The sequence below is a fragment of the Quercus lobata genome, chromosome 11 (genome assembly GCF_001633185.2).
Source record: "Quercus lobata isolate SW786 chromosome 11, ValleyOak3.0 Primary Assembly, whole genome shotgun sequence".
Lineage (NCBI taxonomy): Eukaryota > Viridiplantae > Streptophyta > Magnoliopsida > Fagales > Fagaceae > Quercus > Quercus lobata.
The window spans coordinates 21194756-21207509 of NC_044914.1; the positions used below are offsets into that span (position 1 = coordinate 21194756).

At 33.9% G+C, this 12754-nt stretch overlaps 1 protein-coding gene across 2 annotated transcripts; it reads right to left on the minus strand.

Annotated features, from left to right (window-relative positions):
• Positions 1-5184: 5184 nt before the first annotated feature.
• LOC115969363 (ubiquinol oxidase, mitochondrial-like) lies at positions 5185-12109 on the minus strand. Of its 2 annotated transcripts, XR_004086953.1 has the most exons (5): positions 11593-12109; positions 10391-10519; positions 7837-8325; positions 6647-6772; positions 5185-5578 (listed from the first exon to the last, which is right to left on the minus strand). XR_004086953.1 is itself a non-coding variant. In XM_031088991.1 (4 exons), exons 1-4 carry the CDS (start codon positions 12052-12054, stop codon positions 5519-5521), a joined length of 1140 nt encoding a protein of 379 aa, XP_030944851.1. In that variant the 5' UTR covers positions 12055-12106; the 3' UTR covers positions 5185-5518. The 2 variants fall into 2 exon arrangements, 1 of the variants encoding a protein (XP_030944851.1); XM_031088991.1 differs by lacking the exon at positions 6647-6772 and having other exon boundaries at positions 11593-12106.
• Positions 12110-12754: the final 645 nt, after the last annotated feature.

Genomic DNA, 12754 nt, shown 5'->3' on the forward strand with positions numbered 1-12754 from the left:
TATAATGTTAATAGAGGACTGAATTGAGGAGGATTAAAACTTAGAAGACTGAAATGATAGAATGCAAACTTAGAGAATTCAAATGAAAAGTGGTGAAACTTAGAAGTTGAGTTTTGCATTTTGACCTAGTTAAAGAGCAAGAAATTTAGTGATTGAAGCCTGAATTGATGAGTTTAAATGAGTTTCTAACACCTCAAGGTTGATAATGGATTATCAAATTAGATTTTGATAAGATGATGTTTGGAAACAAAATATATACATATGATAAGACATTGGAAATTTGAAGCCAGAGACGCATGTGCCTATTGGCTGGTAATGAGCACTAAATATCAGCACTTGTCCTGGGTGACCAAATGTCAATGGCACTCAGTGCCCAACAAGGACGTAGCTAGGAATTTATATTTATACTACAAAAATTGTAGTATTAATACAATAATCATAATTCAAAATTTTATTGAATACAGAATTATCAACTTTGATATATTATCATATTCTCAACAATTATTTAGATCACTATAGATATATACAAAAAATTTCACTATTGTTTTATAAACTATCAACCCATCATTATTTGTAATATTGAAAATTTCCTATATTTTAATTTTTTAATGAATTATTTAACACCTAATTTCAAAAAAAAAAAATCAACTTAAAAAAATGATGACATAGAGAGATAAAATATATTATAATATAGCAATACAAAAATTGAAGAACAAAATCTTGATAAACAAAACGTATTCATTAAACTAATTAGAAAGGCAAAAACTCATATGGTCAGATTCATATCATAATAATAAAACAAAAAAAACAAAACAATATGACCATTATCATATATATAACAAACTTAAATCTAAATGCCCATATGCTTGAGTTTATTTGGTTGTGTTGAAAAGTGAGTTAACATATTGACTTGAGAGAGGCCAATGTAGGCTAGCAGCAATAGGGAGAAGTACTAAGAGCATTAGCATTAGGGAATGTTAATGCCAAATGTAATGAGAATTTGGAATTTGCAGCCTCAAAAACTCTTGTATCAAAGAATTGTAAACAGTAATATTGCAAATTTTTTTGCAATACTGCTACAGTGCAATTCTAAGCATAGAATTGCATTGTAGCAGTATTGTAAAAATATATATATATATATATATTTTATGATGTTTTCCCCCGAAATTTCTCTCTCATCAACACATTATTTATGTTCTCTTCTCTCTTTTCCTTCTCTATTTCTCCATCTGCTCTCTCATCTCTGAAGCTTCATAGCCATCTCCGAAATTTCTCACCCATCTCCATCTCCGAAATTTCTCACCTGATTCACCCTCACCCATCTTCATCGCTGAAGCTTCACACAGCCTCTCTCTCATCTCTCATCGTGGATCAACGAGTTGGGTTTGGATCGATGGGCTGGGATCAGTTGATGGTGGGTTTGAAATGGTGGATCTGTTGATCGGTGGGTGGATCAGTTGGGTTGATCATCGGTAGCTCCAATGGTGGCTCCTGTGATTTTTTTTTTAATGGGTTTGCTCCAATGGGTTTCAAATCGGCGACATGGGTTTCTGATCGATGGCATGGTTTTGCTAATTGGTGGCTTGGGTGGTGGGTGTGGTGGCCGTTGTTAGCTCCAACTGGTTTGATGGTTTGTGTGTGTGTGGCTCTGTTGATGGTTTGATGGTTTGTATTTGTGTGTGTGGCTTTGTTGATGGTTTGATGGTTTGTGTTTGTGTGTGTGTATGGCTCTGTGTGTGTGGTGATGGGTTTGGATAGGTTGATCGATGTATCATGGGTTTGTGTGTGTGGCTCTGTGTGTTGAACTGATGCTAGAGGTTGAGGGAGAAAGAGAGGAAAAAAAATACTATTGGAAAGCCCAGGAAAATCAAATCATGCCAAAGTCTGAAAAAAAGTGACAGTTGGAAAGAAATAATAAAGAAAGATTAAAAAATAATATTTTAATAAAAATAGAGTTTTGAGATACTTGAGGTATTGTAAAATGGTATGGTATAATGATAAAGTGACTTTTTGGAATAGTAAAATAGAGTAGAATTGGAATTTTCCAATGCTAATGCTCTAAAGATAGCTTCTTGAGATTTGAAAAAAATCGAAAAAATGTAAGTTTTTGTTTGAAGAAGTGATTAAATGATGCTCTTTTGAAATAGTATGTTATTATGCATTGGGTACACAACAAATCATTTGGACAACTAGGGGCTAGCTAGTATATTATTTGAGGATTTGTGGACTTTGAATCATATATCTATTGGACTTTGTTGAGATCTTAGGAATAATTGGGGGCCGGTCATATTTTTTGAGGGGGCCCATTTCCTATTACTTTCTTGTTGGATTAGACCTATAACCTAAAACTACCATAATAGTAGAAGAAAATTAAGTGTCCGTTTGGTAATGTTGTTCTAATAACGTTATTTAAGTATTGTGGAAATACGTGTGGATGAAAAAGTATTGTAAAAATACATGTTATGTCGTTTAAACAATGAAAACTGTTGTTTAAACAATACTACCAAACAGATCCTAAAATTTGGGGAGAAGGCATGCCCCCCCCCCCCCCAAGCAATAAGGTAGCTCCGCCCCTCATGCCCAAATCCAAATGTTAATTGACATTTGGACATAGGGTTCCAATCTAGATCAATTTCAATTTTATTGCAGTTTTAACTTTTTCCACATTAGTTTTTCAATTTTTTTGTTTTTTCAGAAGACATTAGTTTTTCAGTTTAATCCGACTTTGGGACCTAAAATTTACTCTTTTCAGGTTCAGATATTTAGGATATGACTGATTTTAATTAAATACATATTTCTAAGAAATTTAATTTAATTATAAAAAAACAAAAGCTGTACTATTTATCCATTATAATTAAATAATCTATTCTTAATGGTGCACCCTTAATAATAATTAAATCTTTAAAGGGCCAAACAAAATTAACTAATCACAATCATATGTATCCCGTCTTAATTGTAGGAATGTATTAAATGTTAAATCTTGTTTCTAACTATAACTTTTAGTCTGGTAATCTAATCGAAGTATATGATATATGGGTTTGACCGTAAGGATTTCTAAATTATTTCAACGAACTATTGAAAATCCAACAGTTAAAATTATGTTTTTAACCTTATGTCATGAAATGATAATTTTACCCTTAAACAGAGGTTTGGTTTTGGCGTTCATGGTAGAGAAAATACTTTTACCCCACTCTGTAGTGTAGCTTATGTAGAAGCAATGGCCGCAGTGAGAGCTTTAAGTTATGTTTAGGAATTCAGTCTTTTATCCATTGTTTTGGAGGGTGACTCGAAGTGACCATCAAAGCTCTTAGTAGTGATGATGAGTCATTTGCCTCATATGGTCACCTTATTGTTGAGGCCAAATTATTTACATATATCTTCTGTTTTCTTAGTTTTTTTCATATTCGTAGACAATGTAACTCTTTAGTTCATGACCTTACTAGACATGTTAGCAGTTTATCTATATTGATAGTGTATAATCTCCGCCGGATTTGGGTGGTCATGGGGACCTCTAACGTGGATTGTGCCAAGTGAAATCTTGCCGTTGGAAGTCAGACCAGCCGGGCAAGGCATAGGCATTGCCAGCAATTTTTTGTTGACGTTCATCCTGTCTCAGGCATTCTTGTCCATCTTATGTAAGATGAAATATGGGGTGTTCTTGTTCTACGCCGGGTGGGTTCTGATAATGACCGTTTTTGTGGGGCTCTTTTTGCCGGAGAATAAGGGGCTTCCTTTACAAGAAATGGACAAAATCTGGCAAGACCATTGGTTCTGGCATCGATTTGTTGAAGACCTTTCCTCAAGCTATGCAAATATGATTAAGTTTAATAAGTTACTACAAAACATTGTTTGTGACTCAACTGCTGGGACTAGGGGATTTTCTTATTACTTTCATTTCGATACAGCGGGAATCGGAATCAGAATCAAAATCAGCCAGGACATTCACTTTGATCTTTGGGAAGTGATACAGAACTCATCAGTGTAGTCGATGATTTGACTACTGTTGTATCGAGGGATTAGATCGCAGCTAGATTAGCTTATTTTTTTGTTGAACAGAAATCATGTACTTGCTTTGTTAACCAAATAAATTTAGTTCTTGCATTTGTTGAATATTATCTATAGAATTCAAGAATTCTGCCAAGAACAGCGTGGTGCGCTTGCACGCGTTCAAAAGTACAATTCAGCCATTAAACTCGACATTCCAAACTTGAAATCAAAATTAACCTTGAAGATTGATGTTCGAGATGCTTACAAGTGTGCTCATATGATCAATCACTACTTCTAGTTCTGGGAACACCTCCTGCATATTATATAGGTTAACACCAAAGACCTGTTTGCCTAAGATCCTACGTGATTATTAGGTAAACAACCGTATGCTCATTAAATTATGACAAAAATAAGGCTAAGATTGCATAAACTCATGACACAACAAGACAAACAGATTTGAAGAACCCTGCAGCACATCCTTTTTGGTTTCTAGGATATTCGATCGTTGTCATTTTTTGTGGTTGGTTGGGAGGTGACCACCCAGGGCTCAATCTCAAATCCAGCATCAACATTCTTTTCCTCCGGTTGGGATACTTGAATGACTTGATAGCACACAGTAAATAAAAAATAGTCCGATTATCATAAACATTTAGCTATAGGTATGAGGCCCCTCTACGCTAAAGTGGAAATGAAATCATGAATTCAATCCAATACACGAGTATGTGAGTGTATTTTCCTATCAAAAAACCCTTTAAACAGCCAGAGGATAATGTAAAATTCAGAAAAATTGCGCGAAGACAGGAAATGATAGATTTAACTAATCATTGAGCAACCATGGGACCAAAAATTGTAATCCGAAAGTAAATGCCTTCAGCCCTTCACTGATCCGTGTAATACTCTCTAAACAGATAGTTAAATTGAATGGTTTCTATATATATATATATATGCTGAGAAGCCCTGACATGGTACATGTGAAGACATTTAACTTTTAAAGCATTCAATGAATTATGATAATAACACGAATGCCGTACATATAAAGCAGAAGCAAATGAGAATGAATTTAAAGGCAACCCACAGGCACAACTAATCACCACTTACAATTGTTTTAGTAAATAACATGCCTTTCCATCTTGATTGCAGACAACTAACATGCTTCCATAAAAAAAACTGACATGCTTGATAGACACAACAAAAACATGCAATTACAAATCACCATTATAGAGAAGCTGTCATTAAAGCCAACCAAATTGGATTTAAAATCCACATACCATATATTCCATCCTCTCAAACTTGTCTGACAAAACAATACATGCTCCTATAGACACAAATGTCCTCACCATAAGCAATTCAAGATTATACATGTCTGAACATTTAGGGGCTGTTTGGTAGACAAACTCCAATACATGTTTTCAGTTTTTAAACAACATTATACGCATTTTTACACTTTTTCACTCACACGTATTTCCACACATGTTTTCAAACACATGTACCAAACACCCCCTTATCTATTTGAATCTTCACAGAATACATCTTAATGATAATCAAGAGGGGCTGGTGCCTCTCTCAATTCCTTTCCCTGAAAGTGAATGTCCTGCAGAGAAAGTACAGTCATAACTCAAATAATAAAAAGTAGACGAAAGATAAGCATCAGGATTATTTTTCAATAAAATAAGGACATGCTTGATATATTGTATTAGACACTTCCAAGAATAACAAAAACAATAAATTTTACCGAGACTAAAAACCTACCCGTAAGACCCACCTCTACCCTTTCACAATGAGACATTCAATGCAGTTAAGCAAAGTCATTTTTCCATCAAAGCTATCCATAGGTTAAATTGAGTTTGCTTTTAGTCAAACCTAATACAAGAAATTTACAATATTCCATATCTCTTTTCTATTTACCTGTCTTTTTCGAAACAAAGATGGAACATTATAAAATCACAAAAAGAAAAATAAAAGATGTAATCAAACAAACTCCTGCTGTGTTCTACACAAAATCTAGGAGATACTAAAGAGACAAAATTAGTAAGTTATTTGACAACTGAAATTTAAAATGAAACACAAAGAAGAAACAGCTTCTTTTTTTGCCTCATTTGGGCTGCCTTCCTATCCCCTTAGTACAGAGTAATTGCTGAGAGACCTAAACTGGAAGACGTCAGCAAATTTCCTAACTCAAATGTTAACATACATCTCTTTATGTTTTATTCCCCTTCATCCTCACCTTTTACTTATCAAAAAAAAAAAATGTTAACATACTGATCAAGGGTCTGCTGACCCAGCGCTTAGTTTACGGTGAATTTTTTTAATTGGTAATTTACACATGCACTCAGCAGCTCAGCCTCACCCTCCACCCACACTTGTAAGCCATAGAGAGTCTAGTCTGTCTTTGTAACCAATACAGTACTAAATACCAAAGCAAATGATGTCCAATCAAACACAGTTTTCAATGCTATTAAGTTAAATCATAATTGTATTTTCAGAAAGAAAGTAGACAAAGCCTTCAAAAGAAAAAAGTAGGTAAAAATATGCAGATAAAATCATAAACAATTGTAGATAAAATTTGTAAAACTAACTGTTAACCAAACAAAAAAGACATTTATTATCAAGTCTTTATATGTTCTATGGAAAAGATCCAGTAAAAGGAGGAAACTGATACCGTTTAGGCACTACAAAATAATGACTGTAATGACGGAATTCCCCTATTTGTGAAGTACAGAATTTCATAATACCCCATCAGCTAGCCTACGTGACCAAAGTCACCATCCCAAGTAAAGAGAGGAAGCTGTTTCATACAATACATAGGGTTGTTACACCATGAACATGATATCCCTACAAATTTCATTAAAAAAATCTCCCTTATTGGTTTACCAACCTTAGGAAAAGTCTTTAACGCCAAAATGAGCTAGCATCCAGGTCATTGAAAAATAAAATTTTATTTAAAAATGGCAGGCTAAAAGTATGAAACAAGATGCTATGAATTGATACGTGCAATTGGAAAACCAGTGACAAAACTCAGATTCTAAGCCAATATAAGATGGGAAAGAAATAAATAAAACAGATAAAAAAGTGGATCCCAATTAAAAATGAATTCACTTCACCATGAATTCTTAAAGAAAATCATTTTCTTCTATGCAAAACAAGATGCCAGAAATTGGGAAGATATTTTAGGAAGTGCATCTACATGTTCACAAGATATAAAGATGCATAACACATGGAAAAACAGTTTTAGAGATTTTTTTTAGAGATTTTTTTAAAAAAAAAAACCTCCATACATATTTGGGTGTAAAATATTCTGTTTTCAAATTAATTCTTTTAATAATATGATTCTAACTAAATCTAGATTTACAAACTGGGAAATTTCAAAATAATTTTTTTTTATCAAAGTTTAATTTAAAAATATGGGAGAGGGGAAATTTTTTAATGAGCTTTAGAATAAGTTTTTATTATTATTATTAAAGTTTAATTGAATAATTTTTTATTAAGATGCAGTGCATGTGTAGCATTTTCCATCCATTATATTACCAGAAAGCTAACAGAAGGGTTGATTATACAATTATCAAAGTACAAGGGGTCTATTTGATTTTGACCCAAAGTTCAGGGGATGCTTTAAAAATTTTCCCATGCAAAATCTCTCATTTGTCATATTATCTCTGGATCAGCAATAGATTTTAAAAAATCTTATGTACCATGCAAGTTATATGTCTATATAGAGTGGAGAATAAAACATAACGACATATTTTAGGAGACCAGATACGTTCAGAAATTATATACATAAAAAATGTGAAGAAACAAATTTGTGAAAAAAAAATATAGAGCATGATCATGGGAAAGGAAAGTAATACTCACAGCAGCAAAATGGTTAACATCCCGATGGTGAGCTTCATCAGCACGAATTACAATTATAACATCCTTAAGGGTTGCATCCTTGGGTAGCTTCCAGTAGTCTATTGCAATAGCAGGAGCCGGAACATTTTCAATTGCACCACTATCAATATCCTTCAAATACTCTGTATATGAGTGTATTGCTTCCTCCTCCAGGTAACCAACAATTCTATGGGCCAGTTTGGGGGAGAGAAGATATACACCAAAGAAGCCATTGAAGAAGACTCCCTGCACGGTGAGAACCAGAAGTCTTTCATACCACTTGGGCTGTACAAGTTCCACCATGGTCATCAAGTGCATTCTCTCATTCTCTGCTTCTTCAAGCAGGGCTTTGATCCAACCACCACTTTGCTGGAACTTGCGGAGAGACCTTAGGTGCAGCAGCATTCCTCCTACCATACCAGGAACAGCTGCCACTGTTTCCAGCATCATTGCTCGACAACCATACCGTCTCTGCAAGATATTTTACAAAATGAAACTCGTAAACATATACTTTGGCAGCAATATCCAGAAGCAGACACAATGGTTGCTAAAACATGCTGTCCCCAGAGAAGAACAATTCAAGTTTTATAGTTTGGTACATCCACTGAAAAGAAGGGATAACTAACATACAATTTCAATGAATGGAACTTGAATCTAGGAACAAAATAGTTATGTTCTACTCAAAAAACTATCAAGAGATCTTCCCTACACATTAAAGGAGGTCACTTATCTTCATCTCATTGCATCTACATCAGTAAGTTAAACCATACAAAGCGCATGCACACGCGCACAAAAAAAAAAAAAAAAAAAAACTTGGTGTGCACCTTATTTGTCTTTACATAAGAAGTCACATTGGCTGCCACTCAGGCCACATAGTGTTTAATTATTATAAAAAAATAAATCAAACATATTATAGTATTTCTATTTCAACTACACCAACAATTTTCCATTTATAGAGTGATCCATTCTTCTTCAGTATAACTTACTTCCCTACTTTCCCATCTCACATATTTGTCTCAAATTGTGATTAGAGAAACATGAATAATTCCTAAAATGTTTGTTTATTCAACAGGCATAAGTATGTAGTTCTGGTGCTCTATATTATTAATAATCAATAACTGGCTTGTAACACTCTGTATGACTAAGTAATCCAAATTACATTTCCTGTTTTGCACAGTAATTTCTATTGGTATGTATGACACTTAACTCAATCTGACTTACAGAAAAATTTAATTAGCTTCTATGCAGATATACGTCAGTGGTGAAGACAAGGCTCTCCCTAAGAGCAGGCTAAAAGAGATGCAACTATTTTAAAATTGATCTTTAGTGGTCCGCCTATCAATACAATATTCATGATAACAACACCACATCTTAAGCTTGTTGAGAAGGTGAGCCCAACATGCATTATTCCTATCGACATTCATTAAAGTTTGGAAAGAATGTGATCATCTTAATGAAGAATACTGTGTTAAATTAGAGAGCAAAGATCCAATTGACTATTAAAGGACACTGGTGTGGACACCTGCAACAGATGTTTTACCAATTTCATAAATTTAATTAAGCTCCCTTGGTATCAGTACTTCAAAAGTGTTCAACTATATATTTTGAAAGATCTTGAGAAAAATGGGTCCCAAAGACAGCAAAAACAAACAATATAACAGAACAAGTCAAAATCACAAGGGGGTGGGGGAATTAAGAAATGAAAATGAAACTAGCACCATCCTGCTAAAAGGACAAGGCAGAGGAAAGCATAAAAAAGTTGTCAAAAATTCTTCCTGAATTATGCAAAAGCAAAATAGAATCGAAGATATCAAAGAAATTATCAAAAAAATTCAATTATAAGAAGAGTCCAATAAATTTATGATGATGTTAAAAATACATCTTGCTTCAAATGGACTACAAACATTGACCCAATAAAATTAATCTTGAACAGACAAAATTGCAAAATAGCAACAAATTAATCTTCCATGGTTGCATCGATAAGGCTCCTAATCAAGATACAAAAGTAACTAAAAGAACTTCTAAACCAAGTGAGAAACTACTAAAACCAACTAGAAAAAAGGTCTCAAACATAAAATAAGACTCATGGGCCAACAATATTATATATCCTATTCCAGAAATTTTGAAAATTACCCAATAACCTCACTTTAAAACATAATTAAAAGTGAACCACCAACTTTCTAAGTAGATAAACTTGATACTAAGACTCAATAGTAACAAAAGTAGTCTATGGGCGGTGCCAAAGAGTCCCCACACCAAAACTAGACCACAAATCTTGAGTCTTCTTGCTATTTGATCTTATTTTTCCTTGAACTCTGTTGGCTACATCACTATCACTACAAAATACTTCCAACAGAGCATTCTTGAGTTCGTAAAATTTGGATTCTACCTAAGAGAAGAGTCTTTATGCTCTAGGAAATACATGGCCAGTGTTAAAAATATTTCGCTAGGAAAAAAGAATTAAAAGCAAAACACAAGTAAAAGTTAAGCATGCTTTTTGATGAATACAATACAACACACAACAAAGGTGACTTACCTTAAAAAACAAATCCGTTGGAATTCTAAGAAGTTTCACGGTCCTGTATGCAACTTTATCCAAAAACTTCTTTGGCACGTGATGCTTTGTCAAATCTATTGACAAGTCTGCCTCATAAGAGTCCCATGGCTACATCAGAAAAGAAAATCAGTCAATAAGACTAGTATGTACACTTAATAATAAAAAAAATTATTGAAGTTCCATGTAATATAAACTCACAAGAGAATAGAATAATGCGTAATGTGGTTGACAAGTAAATTTTTTGTTTTAGCACGAAAAGAACGGAACAAGGAAATATAGAACATATCTCCAAATTAAATGTCATAATTACATTCGGGAAAATGCCAAGGATATTGGTTACTGAAATTGTTGCATTTATCAAACTTAAGAGATGGTTTTATAAATGTATCTAAAACAGTTGTCATTTTGTAGATTGATTTTCTTCAGACCACTTTGACTAAATGAGTAAATCCTAATCTGCAGCTGAAAATTATCTCACTGAAGAAATGCTGAAAAGAGAGGGTTAGAAAACTGAGTAACATATCAAAATAAACAAGTGCCTATGTCAGTCAATGAATTGAAGACTCAAAATGCTGCCATTTTTTTTTATATAGAGTTTCAACCTATGGCATCCACTTCTAATAATTGGACTCTTTTATCATCAAGCCCAAACACCAATCAATTTTTGGTGCAGATGAGAATTGAACACCAGATTTCTTATTCAATTTCTTACCAGTTATGTTAGCTGGAACCACCAAAATGCTACCACGCTTGAATAAGAAGGTTGGTCTAAAATTGATATAACTAACCATGACCGGTTCTTCCACTAAAATTTCAACACTGTTCCTATTCACTTAAAACAACACATGGTAGATTTTCCTTTAAAAAAAAAGTTGTAAAATCTGAAAGATCTCTTAAAAGAAGCGGAAAAAAAAAAAAAAAAAAGAGAACAATCAACAATCCATTTAAGATTTACAATAAATAAATTATAAAAAAAAAAAAGTGTGTAGAACTGTTGTAGGACAGCATAATAGGCAACAAAATCCAGAACAGTAACCTCTATAGTCAATTACAACGGTTAAAAGTGCAAGTCAAAACAACAACAACAAAAAAAGGCAATTACTCAAAAAAAAAAAAAAAAAATCATTCACTAGTACACAATGATCCAAAAAATAACCAAAAGAAAAAGTTATTATTATTACCATGAAACAATTCCAAGGCCAATCGGTACCATCTGGTCTCTTGATACTAGGCCTAGACAGCCCCCAATAGCTATTAACCATTCCTTTCTCCTCATCACCATTCTTCTTATCCTTCTTCTCTTCTTCCTTGATCGCCTCCACTCCTCCTCCATTAACAACCTCTTTGCTCTTCTCCGCCACCGAGCTCATCATTCTACTCCTCCAGTAGTAGTACTGTTGACTCTGCTGCTTATTCATCATCACTCCCTGCGTGCTACCAGGCCTCGCCATCATCTCAGCCGTCGACATGTAACCGCCGCCGCCGCGGCTGATCAGCCCCCTCGCCTGACTCCCCGCCACAAACCGCTTCATCTCTTTTATTTCCTCAGATTTCGGAGAGATGTCTGAGCGGTTTTGTGTATGTCTGAGAGAAAAACAGAGAGAAAGAGACTCGGGGTTTGTGTACTGTGCTTCGCGTTGCATGGGTTTTGGTTTGGTTTGTTTTTTTTAGGCCGTTGCTTGAGCTTCAAGGCAAAGCATTTGACGGTTTAGATGAGTTTAGATGATTAGATTAAAGGCGATATCATATATAAATATATACCGTAAAATTGCATCGTCGAATCTGAGTGGAGTGTGACGGTTGCTTTGGAAAACCGGATTATCTGCGGCTGATTCTTTGTTTCTATTTCTGTTACCTCTACTCTCCACTTTCACTAATTTCTTTTGTTTAGAAAATATTCACGCCACCTATTTCTTTCCTTCTATTTCTCTTTTTCATATTTTACACTTCTATTTTTTATTTATTTAGTCATGTATATGCTATTATGAAAGATCTTGTAAGTTCATTAATTAGTATCTCTTGAGATTTTCAACAAACACATTTAGGGTTTAAAAAAATAATTTATAGACTTTCAAGTCGTTTTTAAAATTTTTAATGACGTGATAGTTTATACACTTATAAATTTATAAATTTTGATTTGAATCAAGAAATCAAACAAGACTTCAAAATTGAGAGGATCAGTTTACCTCCCCCCCCCCCCCCCATTGAGGTAGGTACAACAAAATTAAATTTGTTAATGACAAATTTTCAAGAAATAATACTGTTTTTCAAATGATCAAAATATTTGACATTCCTCCCCATATTTCACTCTAACATGAACAGATAACTAACATTTCACCTTAT